General features: G+C 38.1%; 1 protein-coding gene across 3 annotated transcripts in view; it reads right to left on the bottom strand.

Annotated features, from left to right (window-relative positions):
- SCP2 (sterol carrier protein 2) overlaps positions 1 to 12,316 on the bottom strand; it is a 95,710-nt gene that overhangs the window by 82,815 nt on the left and 579 nt on the right. For all 3 annotated transcript variants that reach the window (XM_068965708.1, XM_068965707.1, XM_068965706.1), the window contains exons 2-3: positions 8,453 to 8,507; positions 2,842 to 2,913 (exon numbers count right to left, since the gene is read on the bottom strand). In XM_068965708.1, the coding sequence (XP_068821809.1) occupies positions 2,842 to 2,913; positions 8,453 to 8,507 (127 nt within the window). The remainder of the gene's footprint in view (positions 1 to 2,841; positions 2,914 to 8,452; positions 8,508 to 12,316) is intronic.

Below are 12,316 nucleotides of genomic sequence, written 5' to 3' on the forward strand. Positions count from 1 at the left end.
AGAAAAACATCTACTTCTGCTTTACTGATTATGCCATAGCCTTTGACTGTGTGGATCACAATAAACTGTGGAAAATTCTGAAAGAGATGGGAATACCAGACCACCTGACCTGCCTCCTGAGAAATCTATATGCAGCTCAAGAAGCAACAATTAGAATTGGACATGGAACAACAGACTGGTTCCAAGTTGGGAAAGGAGTACATCAAGGATGTAAATTGTCACCCTGCTTATTTAACTTATATTCAGAGTGCCTCATGAGAAACACTGTGCTGGATGAAGCACAAGCTGGAATCAAGACTGCTGGGAGACAATAACCTCAGATATGCAGATGACACCACCCTTATGGCAGAAAGTGAAGAAGAACTAAACAGTCTCTTGATGAAAGTGAAAGAGGAGAGTGAAAAAGCTGGCTTAAAATGCAACATTCAGAAAACTAAGATCATGGTATCTGGTCCCATCATTTCAAGGCAAATAGATGGGGAAGCAATGGAAACAGTGACAGACTTTATTTTCTTGGGCTCCAAAATCACTGCAGATGGTGACTGCAGCCATGAAATTAAAAGATGCTTGCTCCTTGGAAGAAATGTTATGGCCAACCTAGATAGCATATTAAAAAGCAGAGACATAACCTTGGCAGCAAAGGTCTATCTAGTCAAAGGTATGGTTTTTCTGGTAGTCATGCATGGATGTGAGAGTTGGACCATAAAGAAAGCTGAGCACTGAAGAATTGATGCTTTTGAACTGTGTTGTTGGAGAAGACTCTTGAGACTACAAGGAGATCCAACCAGTCCATCCTAAAGGAAATCAGTCCTGAATATTCATTGGAAGGACTGATGCTGAAGCTGCAAAGAACTGACTCATTGGAAAAGACCTTGATGCTGGCAAAGATTGAAGGTGGGAAGGGAAGGGGACGACAAAGGATAAGATGGTTAGATGGCATCACCGACTCAATGGATATGAGTTTGAGTAAACTCCGGGATTTGGTGATGGACAGGTAGGTCTGGCATGCTGCAGTCCCTGGGGTCGCAAAGAGTCTGACACGACTGAGCCACTAAACTGAACTGAACTGAATAAATCTGTTAAAACTAACTGATCAAAAGGCCATTTTTCTCTTCATATCAAAATTTCAAAAAGTTAAAAGATTCTGCATGCCAGGGTATTCCATAAAAATAATAATCCAAGTGGAATACACATTTGATTCTCTTTCCCAAGTAACACGGCCACCAAGGCAGACATGCTGGAGCAGCATGATGGAAACTCCTGAAGATACAGATGCTCTAGGAGTCTTCAAGGAAAACGGCAAGATTCAGGACCTCCTGTTCATAAATATGCTGTGCATCTCTTTGAACTAGTAAATTTCCCTGTAAGAATTCTCTTGATACATTGAAATTTCAAAAAAATAATCAGAGATACACATAGAGATCATTTACAGGAATGCTTACTATATTCTTTTATAAGTAAATAATTTAAAATGCCAACAAATACGATATCATTTCTACTGCTAAATAAACTGTAGTAAATCCTCAAGACTAGCATATCATGAAATAATTTAAAACGTGTAAAAAGCCTAAGAATATTCTAAATGGCTATTAAAAGAGGGTCGATTAAACAAATCATGATATATCTATTCAATGGAACACTATGGTATCATTAAAAGAGACCAAGGAAACTCTTTAAGAAATAACTGGAATAGTCACAAAGAACTACTAAGTTTAAAAAAAAAAAGTGAAATATAAAATAGTATGTATTTACGCTACCATGTGTCCAACAAAAGAAAGGGAGGGGTATTTATACACTCACATATATTTACTTTTACATGCATAAATCACCTATGAAAAGGTAGACTAAAAATTAATGTACATAGCACTATTATACACAAAATCGATAAGTAACAAGTATTTACTGTGTAACACAGGGAATGATATTCAACATCTATAATAACCTATAAAGTAAAATAATCTAAAAAAATTTATATGTAACTGAATCACTTTCCTGTACGTGTCAAACTAACACAATATTTTAAATCAAATACACTTCAATTAAAAAAAAACTAAAAAGAAATGAGTGAAATAGTCAGCAAAGGGAACTATAGACAAGGAGACAGGATTCAGGGTGAAACTTTCCACTATATAACCATCCACCTTTTTCTTGTATTTTTATGTCATGTAAATATTTAATCTAGTCCAGAAAAAAAACTGAAAAGCATTAATGATAATGTGAAAGAAAACTGAACCACATGAGAAAGACTGGATACAAAAAAATGAGAAAAACAGGTGACCAAAATGTATGTAACTAGGACCTAAATTTAAAAGGCAATTATGTGTGTATACATAATTCATTCATAATGCATTCACATACATTTGTACTCACTGAAGGATTTATACCAAAAAATTAATGGTAATAACATATGAATAATGAGATTACAGGTAACTTATTTTTTCTTGTGCTTTTACATGCAACATTTTTCTAATCAGAAAAAAAATATGGAAAACATTTTATTAGACACAAAAGTCAATAAAAGCAAATTTCAAAACAACAAAAAACAAAAATTTCTCATCTAAAAAATAATTACTTTTTCAAGGTAGTCATTTTTACATGAGTAATTTTTTCTTTTTTAAAGATAAGTGTTTTAAATGTGTCCCCTTTATTGGCAACACAATAATGGTAAAATATATATGTGTAGTAAACTAGGCTGACACATAAGGAAATTCTAAAAACAATGAAAATAAGACCCTGAATTCTGAGTTTTGAGGGTTAAAATTCACAAATTCTTCTGTATTGTTTATGTAGTTGATGACAGACTTAGGTGAACAACTTTTAGAATATATAGTCTCCACGTACCATAAACATAGCCAATACATGCCTGCTCCACTGCAGAATAAGGGATCTGTGCATCCGCTAAAGCCTTCTGGCCTATAAAAACAAAACAGTTTCATCACATAGCACTTTAAGTGAGTAAACATAAGTTTAGAGTCTTACCGGAGTAAACCTAACTCTAGTTGTGTTGTTGCTGTTTAGTCGCTCTGTAACTCTAATTTAGTTGCTGTTTGTGTCCAACGCTCTGTGACCCCAAGTACTATAGCCCGCCAGGATCCTCCCAACACCTGTCTATGCGATTTTCCAGGCAATAATCTGGAGTGGGTTGTCATTTCCTCCTCCAGGGGATCTTCCCAACCCAGGGATCGATTCAAATGAACTCAGCCTCAGATCAAATCATCTAAGCCTTTCTATAAGTTATCTTACCTTTCAAAAGTTATCATTTGGAGGGAGCTTCAAGAGGGAGGGGATATATGTATACCTATGGCTGATTCATGTTGAGATTTGACAGAAAACAGCAAAATTCTGTAAAGCAATCATCCTTCAAAAAAAATAATTTTTTAAAAAAGTATCATTTCTTCCTCTAAGCTATTGTAACACTTTTTCACACCACCTTTTTTATATTTAACATTTCCTATTCTAACTGTACGCCTAACTATAAATATATTAAACCCCAAGAGTCTTAGAGCTCCTTAATGGCAAGGTGTCTTATTCATTTCTGTCACTCTATCACTCATCTAGAGGGCAAAATAAGATAGAATGTAAGTGCTGAGGAGCGGAACTGTGGGAGCACTCATATGGTCATCTTACAAAGCCAGGATCAAGAGATGACCCTGTCTATGGAACAAGGAAAGAAGCTTCAAGGAAGCTATCCAAAGGTGTAGAAATGACCACTGGAGGAATTGAGAAAAATTGTGAAAACAAGAAGAGGAGAGCGGAAGCTAGAGAAAAGGTTGACCTAAATCCTCATCTACCATAGTGAGAAACAAACGGATATCTAAAACTGATAAATCAAAAAGGAGAACAATTGTGGTGGAAAGAGTATTTAGAGACAGGGAGATAACCAACAGAAGAACTAAAGCCAAGACAGTTAAAAGAAGTTGCCCCAGAAGAGGTCTAGGAAGTATAAACCATCTGTGTGTATGTGTGTGTGTGTTGTGTGTGTGTGTGTGTGTGTTTTAACCAAATGAATGCATCAGTTTAAAGATTTTTTGACTTAAGATGATATATGTATGATTGACCATGGGATTGGTTTATTCAGATCAGCTTTCTTTTCCTGCTTAATGGGGAGCCAAAAAAAAAGAGAGCATTCTTATATGCTCCCAGTAAAACTAATAATGGTCTGAAAAATAATCTGACAAGACTGATAAAACTGTTTATATTCATTACTCCAGTGAGTCTACTTCTAGGCTTTGTCCTCAAAAATAACCAGTGATGAGAACAAATATTTGTGTTCAGCAAGATATTCACTATAATTCTTCTAAAATATCAAAAAGTTGTAAAGCAAATATACAACAAAAATGATAGCATACTGTTATACAGAGTGAAGTAAGTCAGAAACACAAATATCATGTCTAAATGTGTATATATGGAATTTAGAAAAATGATACTGATGAACCTATTTGCAGGACAGGAATAGAGACTCAAACATAGAGAGCAGACTTATGGACACAGCGGGGGAAGGAGAGGGTCAGACGAACTGCGAGTGGTATTGAAATATGTACGTGACTGTGTGTGAAACAGGCAGCTAGCGGGGAGCTGCTGCATAGCACAGGGAGTCCAGCCTAGTATCCTGTGACAACCTAGCCAGGTGGGTCAGAATGGAGGGAGAAGGGAGGTTCAAGAGGCAGGGGATATGTGGATGCTGGCAACCCACTCCAGTACTCTTGCCTGGAAAATTTCATGGACAGAGGAGCCTTGTAGGCTACAGTCCATGGGGTCGCAAAGAGTCGGACACAACTGAGCGACTTCCCTCACTCATGGCTGTTTCATGCTGATGTATGACAGAAACCAACAACATTGTAAAGCAATTATCCTTCAATTAAAAATAAACAATTTTTTTTAAAAATTTTAATTATGGCATAAATATACAAAGAAACATGTAAATTTAATTTTTCTCAATTTTGACAAGAGAAAAGCTTATAATAATACGTTTTAGAAATCATGATACATATTTAGAATGTGATCCCAGAGAGCCATAGAAAAAATAAATATTAAAAGAGAACAATATTAACAGCAGCTAGGCCTGGGTTCAGAGAAGGCAATGGCACCCCACTGCAGTACTCTTGCCTGGAAAATCCCATGGGCGGAGGAACCTGGTAGGCTGCAGTCCACGGGGTCGCTTAAGGATCGGACACGACTGAGTGACTTCACTTTCACTTTTCACTTTCATGCATTGGAGAAGGAAATGGCAACCCACTCCAGTGTTCTTGCCTGGAGAATCCCAGGGACAGGGGAGCCTGGTGGGTGGGCTGCCGTCTTTGGGGTCGCACAGAGTCGGATACAACTGAAGTGACTTAGCAGCAGCAGGCCTGAGTTACAAACTTTGTTTTCATTATTATATATCTATGTTCCAATAAATTACATGCATTGCTCTTATAATTAGTAGGAGAGAATGAGTTATGGTGAAAAGGTATAAGTTTGAGCCTATGCTCTGTCCTTCCTCTAAGCGGCCAAAGCATCTTGCACCTCCCATGGACTATTCACCATGTATGTGAACTTGCCTTATTTTCCGTACTAGAGGGCAAAGGCTCTGAGATCTGTACACCAGACTTTGACTGAATCTTCCCAACTGACCGGGATGCACTCCTTAATCTTTGATGAACATTTTCTCCTAACACCAGGTTGTCTTCATATATTTTCAGATTTAAATCATTATCAAGTAAAAATGTTAAAGGGATTAGAAAACAAAGGAAGCACAGAAGTAACTATTAATATCGAAAACAGTTTCAAAGAGTTACATGGTGTTGCTTTACCACTTTGCATTTAGCTGCAGAGGAATTCCTAACCTTTCTCTGAGGGAAAGAAGATGGGCAGGACTGTGTAACGAGTAAAAAGTCTCCAAATAATGTGACAGGACACAATTCTGCTGGTTGTGCTTCCCTCCACACTATGCATTTAGGAAATAATGAGGGCAGAGAAGGTAGCAGAACCTCCTCCTAAACCAGTTTGGAGAATTAGAGGGTAAGACTTCCGGTAAACCAATTCTCTTGCCTCAGCACCACAGCTGACAAGTAGGTCCAGAGGGCTGAGTACAAAATCATTTATAGTATCTCAGGGACTTCCCTGACAGGTCATGCTCAGATACATGTTCAATTAAACATGACTGATGTAGGCTGAAGGTGAACATACTCCCCTAGAACTATATCAGATATGTGAACAGAGTTATCCTTTTGCACTTCTCACCTCCCTCTCACTTCTCACAATTGGAACCAAGGGGTTTTATAAAAACAAAGCTAAGTTCTAAAAGTGCATTCTACATAAACAATTCTTTTTTAAATTGAGTTTATTTTCCTAATAATGTCTGCAAAACAAGAAAATTGTAATCAGTAAACAAAGGCAATCAAGCTGAATTTCTTGTTATTAGACAATTCCAGAGGTAAATTCAAACTTAATAACTTCATCTCAACATTACCATCTTATAATCAAAATATTCTATCCATATGTTATTATAGTAACCACTTTTAACTAACAAAGAAACAGAACAAAAAATACATAGAAAAACTGATGAAAGCATTTCCTATTTCAAATAAAAGTAGAAGCTGTTTGGAGACAATAGTAAAAAGGAGAAGATTTAACAACCAAATGATAAACACTGAATGAATATTGTACACCTAGAGAATCAAAATCAGCAAATCAAATCTCACGAACCTTCCTTTTGGGGGACAGAGATGCTCTGATTTCCTGTATAGCAAACACAGAGCTGCAAAATGGAGTTGAAATGAAATCTAATTTATGAACACTGAGTGAACAAGTACTTGGAAAGACAAGGAGTGTTTAATGAAAAATGACAATAATTTTTTCTGGGTTGCCTGGCAATAATCTGACAGGGAAAGGAGGAAGGGGAAGGCTTCACAGGAGAAAGACTGTACCTAAAGAACTTCATGGAACCACGAAGTTTCCAAGGCCTCCATGTGTGGGAAGCCTTTGTTGTTCAGTCACTAAGTCACATCTGACTCTGTGACCCCATGGATTGCATTATGCCAGAATTCCCTGTCCCTCATTATCTCCCGGAGTTTGCTCAAATTCATGTCCCTTGAGTCAGTGAAGCTATCTACCATCTCATCCTCTGCCGCCCTCTTCTCTGTTTGCCTTCAGTCTTTCCCAGCATCAGGGTCTTTTCCAATGAGTCAGCTCTTCGCATCAGGTGGCCAAAGTATTGGAGTTTCAGCATCAGCATCAGTCCTTCCAATGAATATTCAGGACTTATTTCCTTTAGAATGGACTGGTTGGATCTCCTTGCAGTCCAAGGGACTCTCAAGAGTCTTCTCCAACACCACAATTTGAAAGCATTGATTCTTCAGCACTGAGCCTTCTTTATTGTCTCACACTCACATCTGTACATGACTACTGGAAATACCATAGCTTTGTCTATACAGACCTTTGTTGGCAAAGCAATATCTCTGCTTTTTAATATGCTCTCTATGTTTGTCATAATTTTCCTTCCAAGGAGCAAGCGTCTTTTAATTTCATGGCTGCAGTGATCATCCGCAGTGATTTTTGGAGCCCAAGAAAATAAAATCTGTCACTGCTTTTACTTTTCCCCCTTCTATTTGCCATGAAGTGATGGGATCGGATTCCTCGATCTTAGTTTTTGAATGCTGAGTTTTAAGCCAGCTTTTTCACTTACCTCTTTCACCCTCTTCAAGAGGCTCTTTAGTTCCTCTTCATTTTCTGCCAGTAGAGTGATATCATCTCTACATATACAAGATTGTTGATATTTCTCCTGGCAATGATGATTTCAGCTTATGACTTATTTAGCCTGGCATTTCCCATGATATACTCTGCATATAAGTTAAATAAAGTGAAGCGAAGTCGCTCAGTCATGTCCAACTCTTTGCAACCCCATGGACTGTAGCCCACCAGGCTCCTCCGTCCATGGGATTCTCCAGGCAAGAATGCTGGAATGGGTTGCCATTTCCTTCTCCAGGGGATCTTCCCAACCCAGGGACTGAACCCAGGTCTCCCGCATTGGAGGCAGATGCTTTAACAGGATGACAATAAATAGCTTTGTCATGTTCCTTTCCCAATTTGAACCAGTCCGTTGTTTCATGTAAGGTGCCAACTGTTGCTTCTTGACCCGCATACAGGTTTCTCAGGAGACAAGTAAGGTAGTCTGATATTCCCAAATCTTGAAGAATTTTCCAGTTTGTTGTGATTCACACAGTCAAAGGCTTTCAGGTAGTCAATGATGCAGAAGTGGATGTTTCCCTGGAATCCCTTTGGTTTCTCTATGATTCACTGAATGTTGGCAATTTGATCTCTGGAAGCCAGAATTTCCCTTAAACAACTGATACCTAAGCTTAGACTGCTTGGCCCTGAAAAAGCTTCCTGTGAAGGTTGCAAGGCTGCTCCACAATCAAGACAGACCATACAATAAATTACAATGTTCAAAGATCTAAATGTTCTATTTTACCTGCTTCCTTTGCCAAGTCAGGGTAGTCTCTCGTCTCGACACCAGGCTTTGTGAACTAGAAATATAGAAGATAACAAAAGGAAACACTATGGTGATAGTTTCTCAGAAGAGAGAACCACAGAAATACATTCCTCTAGTCATTTAAACAAAATGAGTATCTATCAGTGTTGCTGGACTCTGATAATAAATAATATACAGCTTGTACCCGCAGGGAACTTATGTAATGGAAGGCAGGCAATTACATAACAGTGTACTAAGTACAGAACGATCTGGGAGAGACAACTACCCAGCCTCAGGGGACTAGAATGGCTTCCCAGGGGAACTGATATTTATTTAAATAAGCTATTTAAGGATGAGTAGGAGAATCTCAGGGACAGGGGAGCCCGGTGGGCTGCTGTCTATGGGGTCGCACAGAGTCTGACACGACTGAAGCGACTTAGCAGCAGCAGCAGCAGCAGCAGGAGCTAGGTAAATGAAAAAAAAGCAAAGTCCACAGCTAAGAAATGCAAAAAATAAATAAAAACCTACCCTAAAGCCTATAATAAAAATAGCAAACTGTTGCCCTCCACTCACTAGTCTTACTTGCTCCCAAAACATCCATTTTCAATCCTTTCAGATATTTATTTTATAAAATGTCACATTTCTAAATATTCTACTATTATTTCTTGACATCAATTTAAGAAATTATATCATAGTCTTCAATAAGGGACAATGAGAATTAGGTCTCTTAGACCACCTCACTTATATATTTACAGTTCTCCATCCTCCTTATACAGTGGAAACACAAGTTTTAAATTAAATCACTACAGAGTGCTTACCTTATTAAGCCAATGTTGCTTATTATTGAGCCAGGTTGTATATTATGATTATATGTGCTTCATTGAGCAATTTGTTTTGTTTTTCCTGGAGTTAACTGCCTCATTTTTAAATGTTTAAGCAAACACTCTTGTAATCATTGACAAAGATTCTCTCCACCAAATTCTCTTCAAGCTTCTCTGATTCCGCTTCTCTACTCACATGTACTGCACATTGGACTTTTGCAATAGCATACTATTTATTAAAATCTGCCCTAACACTTTACCTAGTGTCTACCTTTATCTTTGACAACAACCACGCAAACTGAAAAACAGAACTTCTCTGCCACTCCACACACTCTTCTAAACATGCTGTCCCTTACCTCAACCCCGCCTCACCCCCAAAGTAATTATTATCCTGATCCTTATAATAATTGCTTCCTTGTAGTATTTCGTAGTTCTATCACCCAAGTGTCTTGGACACTATATTTCAGCCTGGCCTTTAAAAAAAAAATTAGGGGTCTTTTAAATTCTCTTTTAATTTACAGGTTCCCCTCCACTACATGTTTTCCCTCTCAACACATCTCTTAAAGAACCCAGACGGCTGGGACAGTAGTTTCCCACACTCTGGACTTTGTAGATCGCATACTCATACAGTTCAACCTGTTCCTCTGTTCTCTGTCCCACAAATTGGTAGCCGGATCCAGAATCTTGCAGACTCACTCTATCTCTTTGGCAAAACTATCAGTAGTGGTCTATTTTTTCATCTGGAAGCATATGATTTTTTCTCTTTGTGTTGTTAGCAGCTCTTAGTACTCAATGATTAGAACCAGTAATTCTCAAAACTTCAGTCTCAAGACGGCTTTACATTCCTAAAAATCACTGAAGATGCCAGAACTTTGATCATGTGGGTTATAGTTATCAATATTTATCCTATTAGCATGTATAACAGGACATTTAAAATAACAATTCACTCAAAAAAAAATTATACGTTAACATAAATAATTTTATTAAAAATTATTATATTCCCCTCAAGAAAAACTGATGAGGGGCATTGTTTTGCACTTCAGCAATTCTCTTTAATATCTGCTTTCATAAGAGGCAGGTGAATTCTTACATCTGACACAGCTGATTCTTCATTCAACCTTTGGCATTATTTTTTAGGTTGAAGTCTATGAAGCAAATCTGACCTCACACAGATATGTGGTTAGAAAAAGGAGGAGGACTTTAATAGCCTTTCAAGAAAATTGTGGGTATTCTTTTTTAATACTAGCCTAAAACGTGAAAAGTGGGAGTTTCTGACAGGCTAAAAGCAATGCTGAATTTAAAAGAATATCAATCAACTTTTCATACTCTTGCTATATTCAAGTCCACTAATCTTGCCCTTTGAGTAAAGTGATAATCTTGACTTTTCTCTGGAGTCTTTTCACATAATTTCCAAAATTTGCCCTGAAGCTAGCATGTATCTGATCACCAGTGCTCTGGGAACAGGGCTGGTAATTACTATCATTTAATACTATACAGAATTCCATTTAATTCCCTTTTTTCAGCTTGGGCCTCACTCCTGTCTTCCGCTAAACCTAAAGGTCAGATGATTCAAGAGACACATCAGTTCAGTTTCTCCAGGGAACAAGCCTCCAATACCTTGACAAGGAACTGATAGTGACCTAGTGGTAATAAGGATCTTGGAATCCAATAATACCACGGAAGTGTTTTTCTTCCCTCCTCTCATTCCCACCTTACTTGACATCTAGTACATGTAGGTCCTAAGCCTTCTCAAGTTCTGCAGGAAGACTCAACCAGCATAATCCTTCTTCAAGAACCTGGGCTCTGAGTTTCTCTGTTTTGCATCAGTAACCACACTTCCATCAGCTTTTAATCATCCACTGTTTTTCTGACATCATTCTGCTGTTTCCTCTCCTAGTCACTTCACCCTGATGGGTTAATACTTTAATTTCTTTACTCTCATTTTTGTCAGAGTTGGAAAGCACCAAAAGAGATAAATTCGTATTTCCAATCTACTACACTTAACCAAATGTCCTAATACATCATATTTAAATGGTTTACCCTTTCCTTCTCCATATTATACATTCCTTAAGAACTTGGGTCTTTGGTAATCATGCAGATGAAGCCCTCAAGAGGGGACTAGTATATAAATTTTTTTTTTAATTTTTAGAGGTATTCCCTGGTGGTCTAGTGGCTTAGAATCTGAGCTCCCAATGCAGGGGGCCCTGGGTTGATCCCTGGTTGGGGAGCTAGAACCAACATGCCACAGCTAAAGACCCTATGTGCTGCAAGCAAGACCTGACACAGCCAAATAAACAAAATTTTTTAAAAAGGAATGGGATTACTGCCCTTATAAAAAGATCCCCTAGATTTCCACCGCCTTTCTGCCATACATAGCTGTCTATGAAACACAGCAGGACCTTAAAAGTTTAAGGTTGTTTTCGTGGAAAGAGAACTTCCCATAGGAACCCTCTGTCACAAAGCATATGCATTTAATAGTGTTCAACTAACACTTACTGAGCTCTTCAAGCACAAGGCATTTTCAAAGTGCTACAGGTATAGCAATTAATTAACCTGGGAGATAGCTATATGCAAAAGAAGAATACAGACATATAAACAAAATTCAGGATAAAATATAAAGTACTAAGACAGAGGTTAAGTACAGGGCTCTACAGGACAGGAGAATCAGAACTTCCTGATCAGAAGATCTGAATTGATCTTTTAAAAATGCAAACAAGTTAACCAAGTGAAGACAAATGGTCTTAAGTAGAGAAAACAAAAGAAAGCAAAGCAACAGAGGCATACAAAAGTTTGGGATGAAACTATCAGTACTTTGGCATCACTAGAGCACAAAGATAGTGAGCATGTCAAGAAATGAGATTGTAGCTGCCTCTGGCCTCCTGAGTACCAAGCAGAGTACCATGTGAGAAACACAAAGGTGAGAGGATGCAGAAAACCTGCCACCTGTGCCAAGACGCTGAGCATCACTGAGATTTCTACTCCTACACTTGCAACTGAGAAGGGATCCAACACGCAGTATTCCTGGAAGTGCAGGGCTGGCGAC

The sequence above is a fragment of the Capricornis sumatraensis genome, chromosome 2, assembly GCF_032405125.1.
Source record: "Capricornis sumatraensis isolate serow.1 chromosome 2, serow.2, whole genome shotgun sequence".
NCBI classification, from domain to species: domain Eukaryota; kingdom Metazoa; phylum Chordata; class Mammalia; order Artiodactyla; family Bovidae; genus Capricornis; species Capricornis sumatraensis.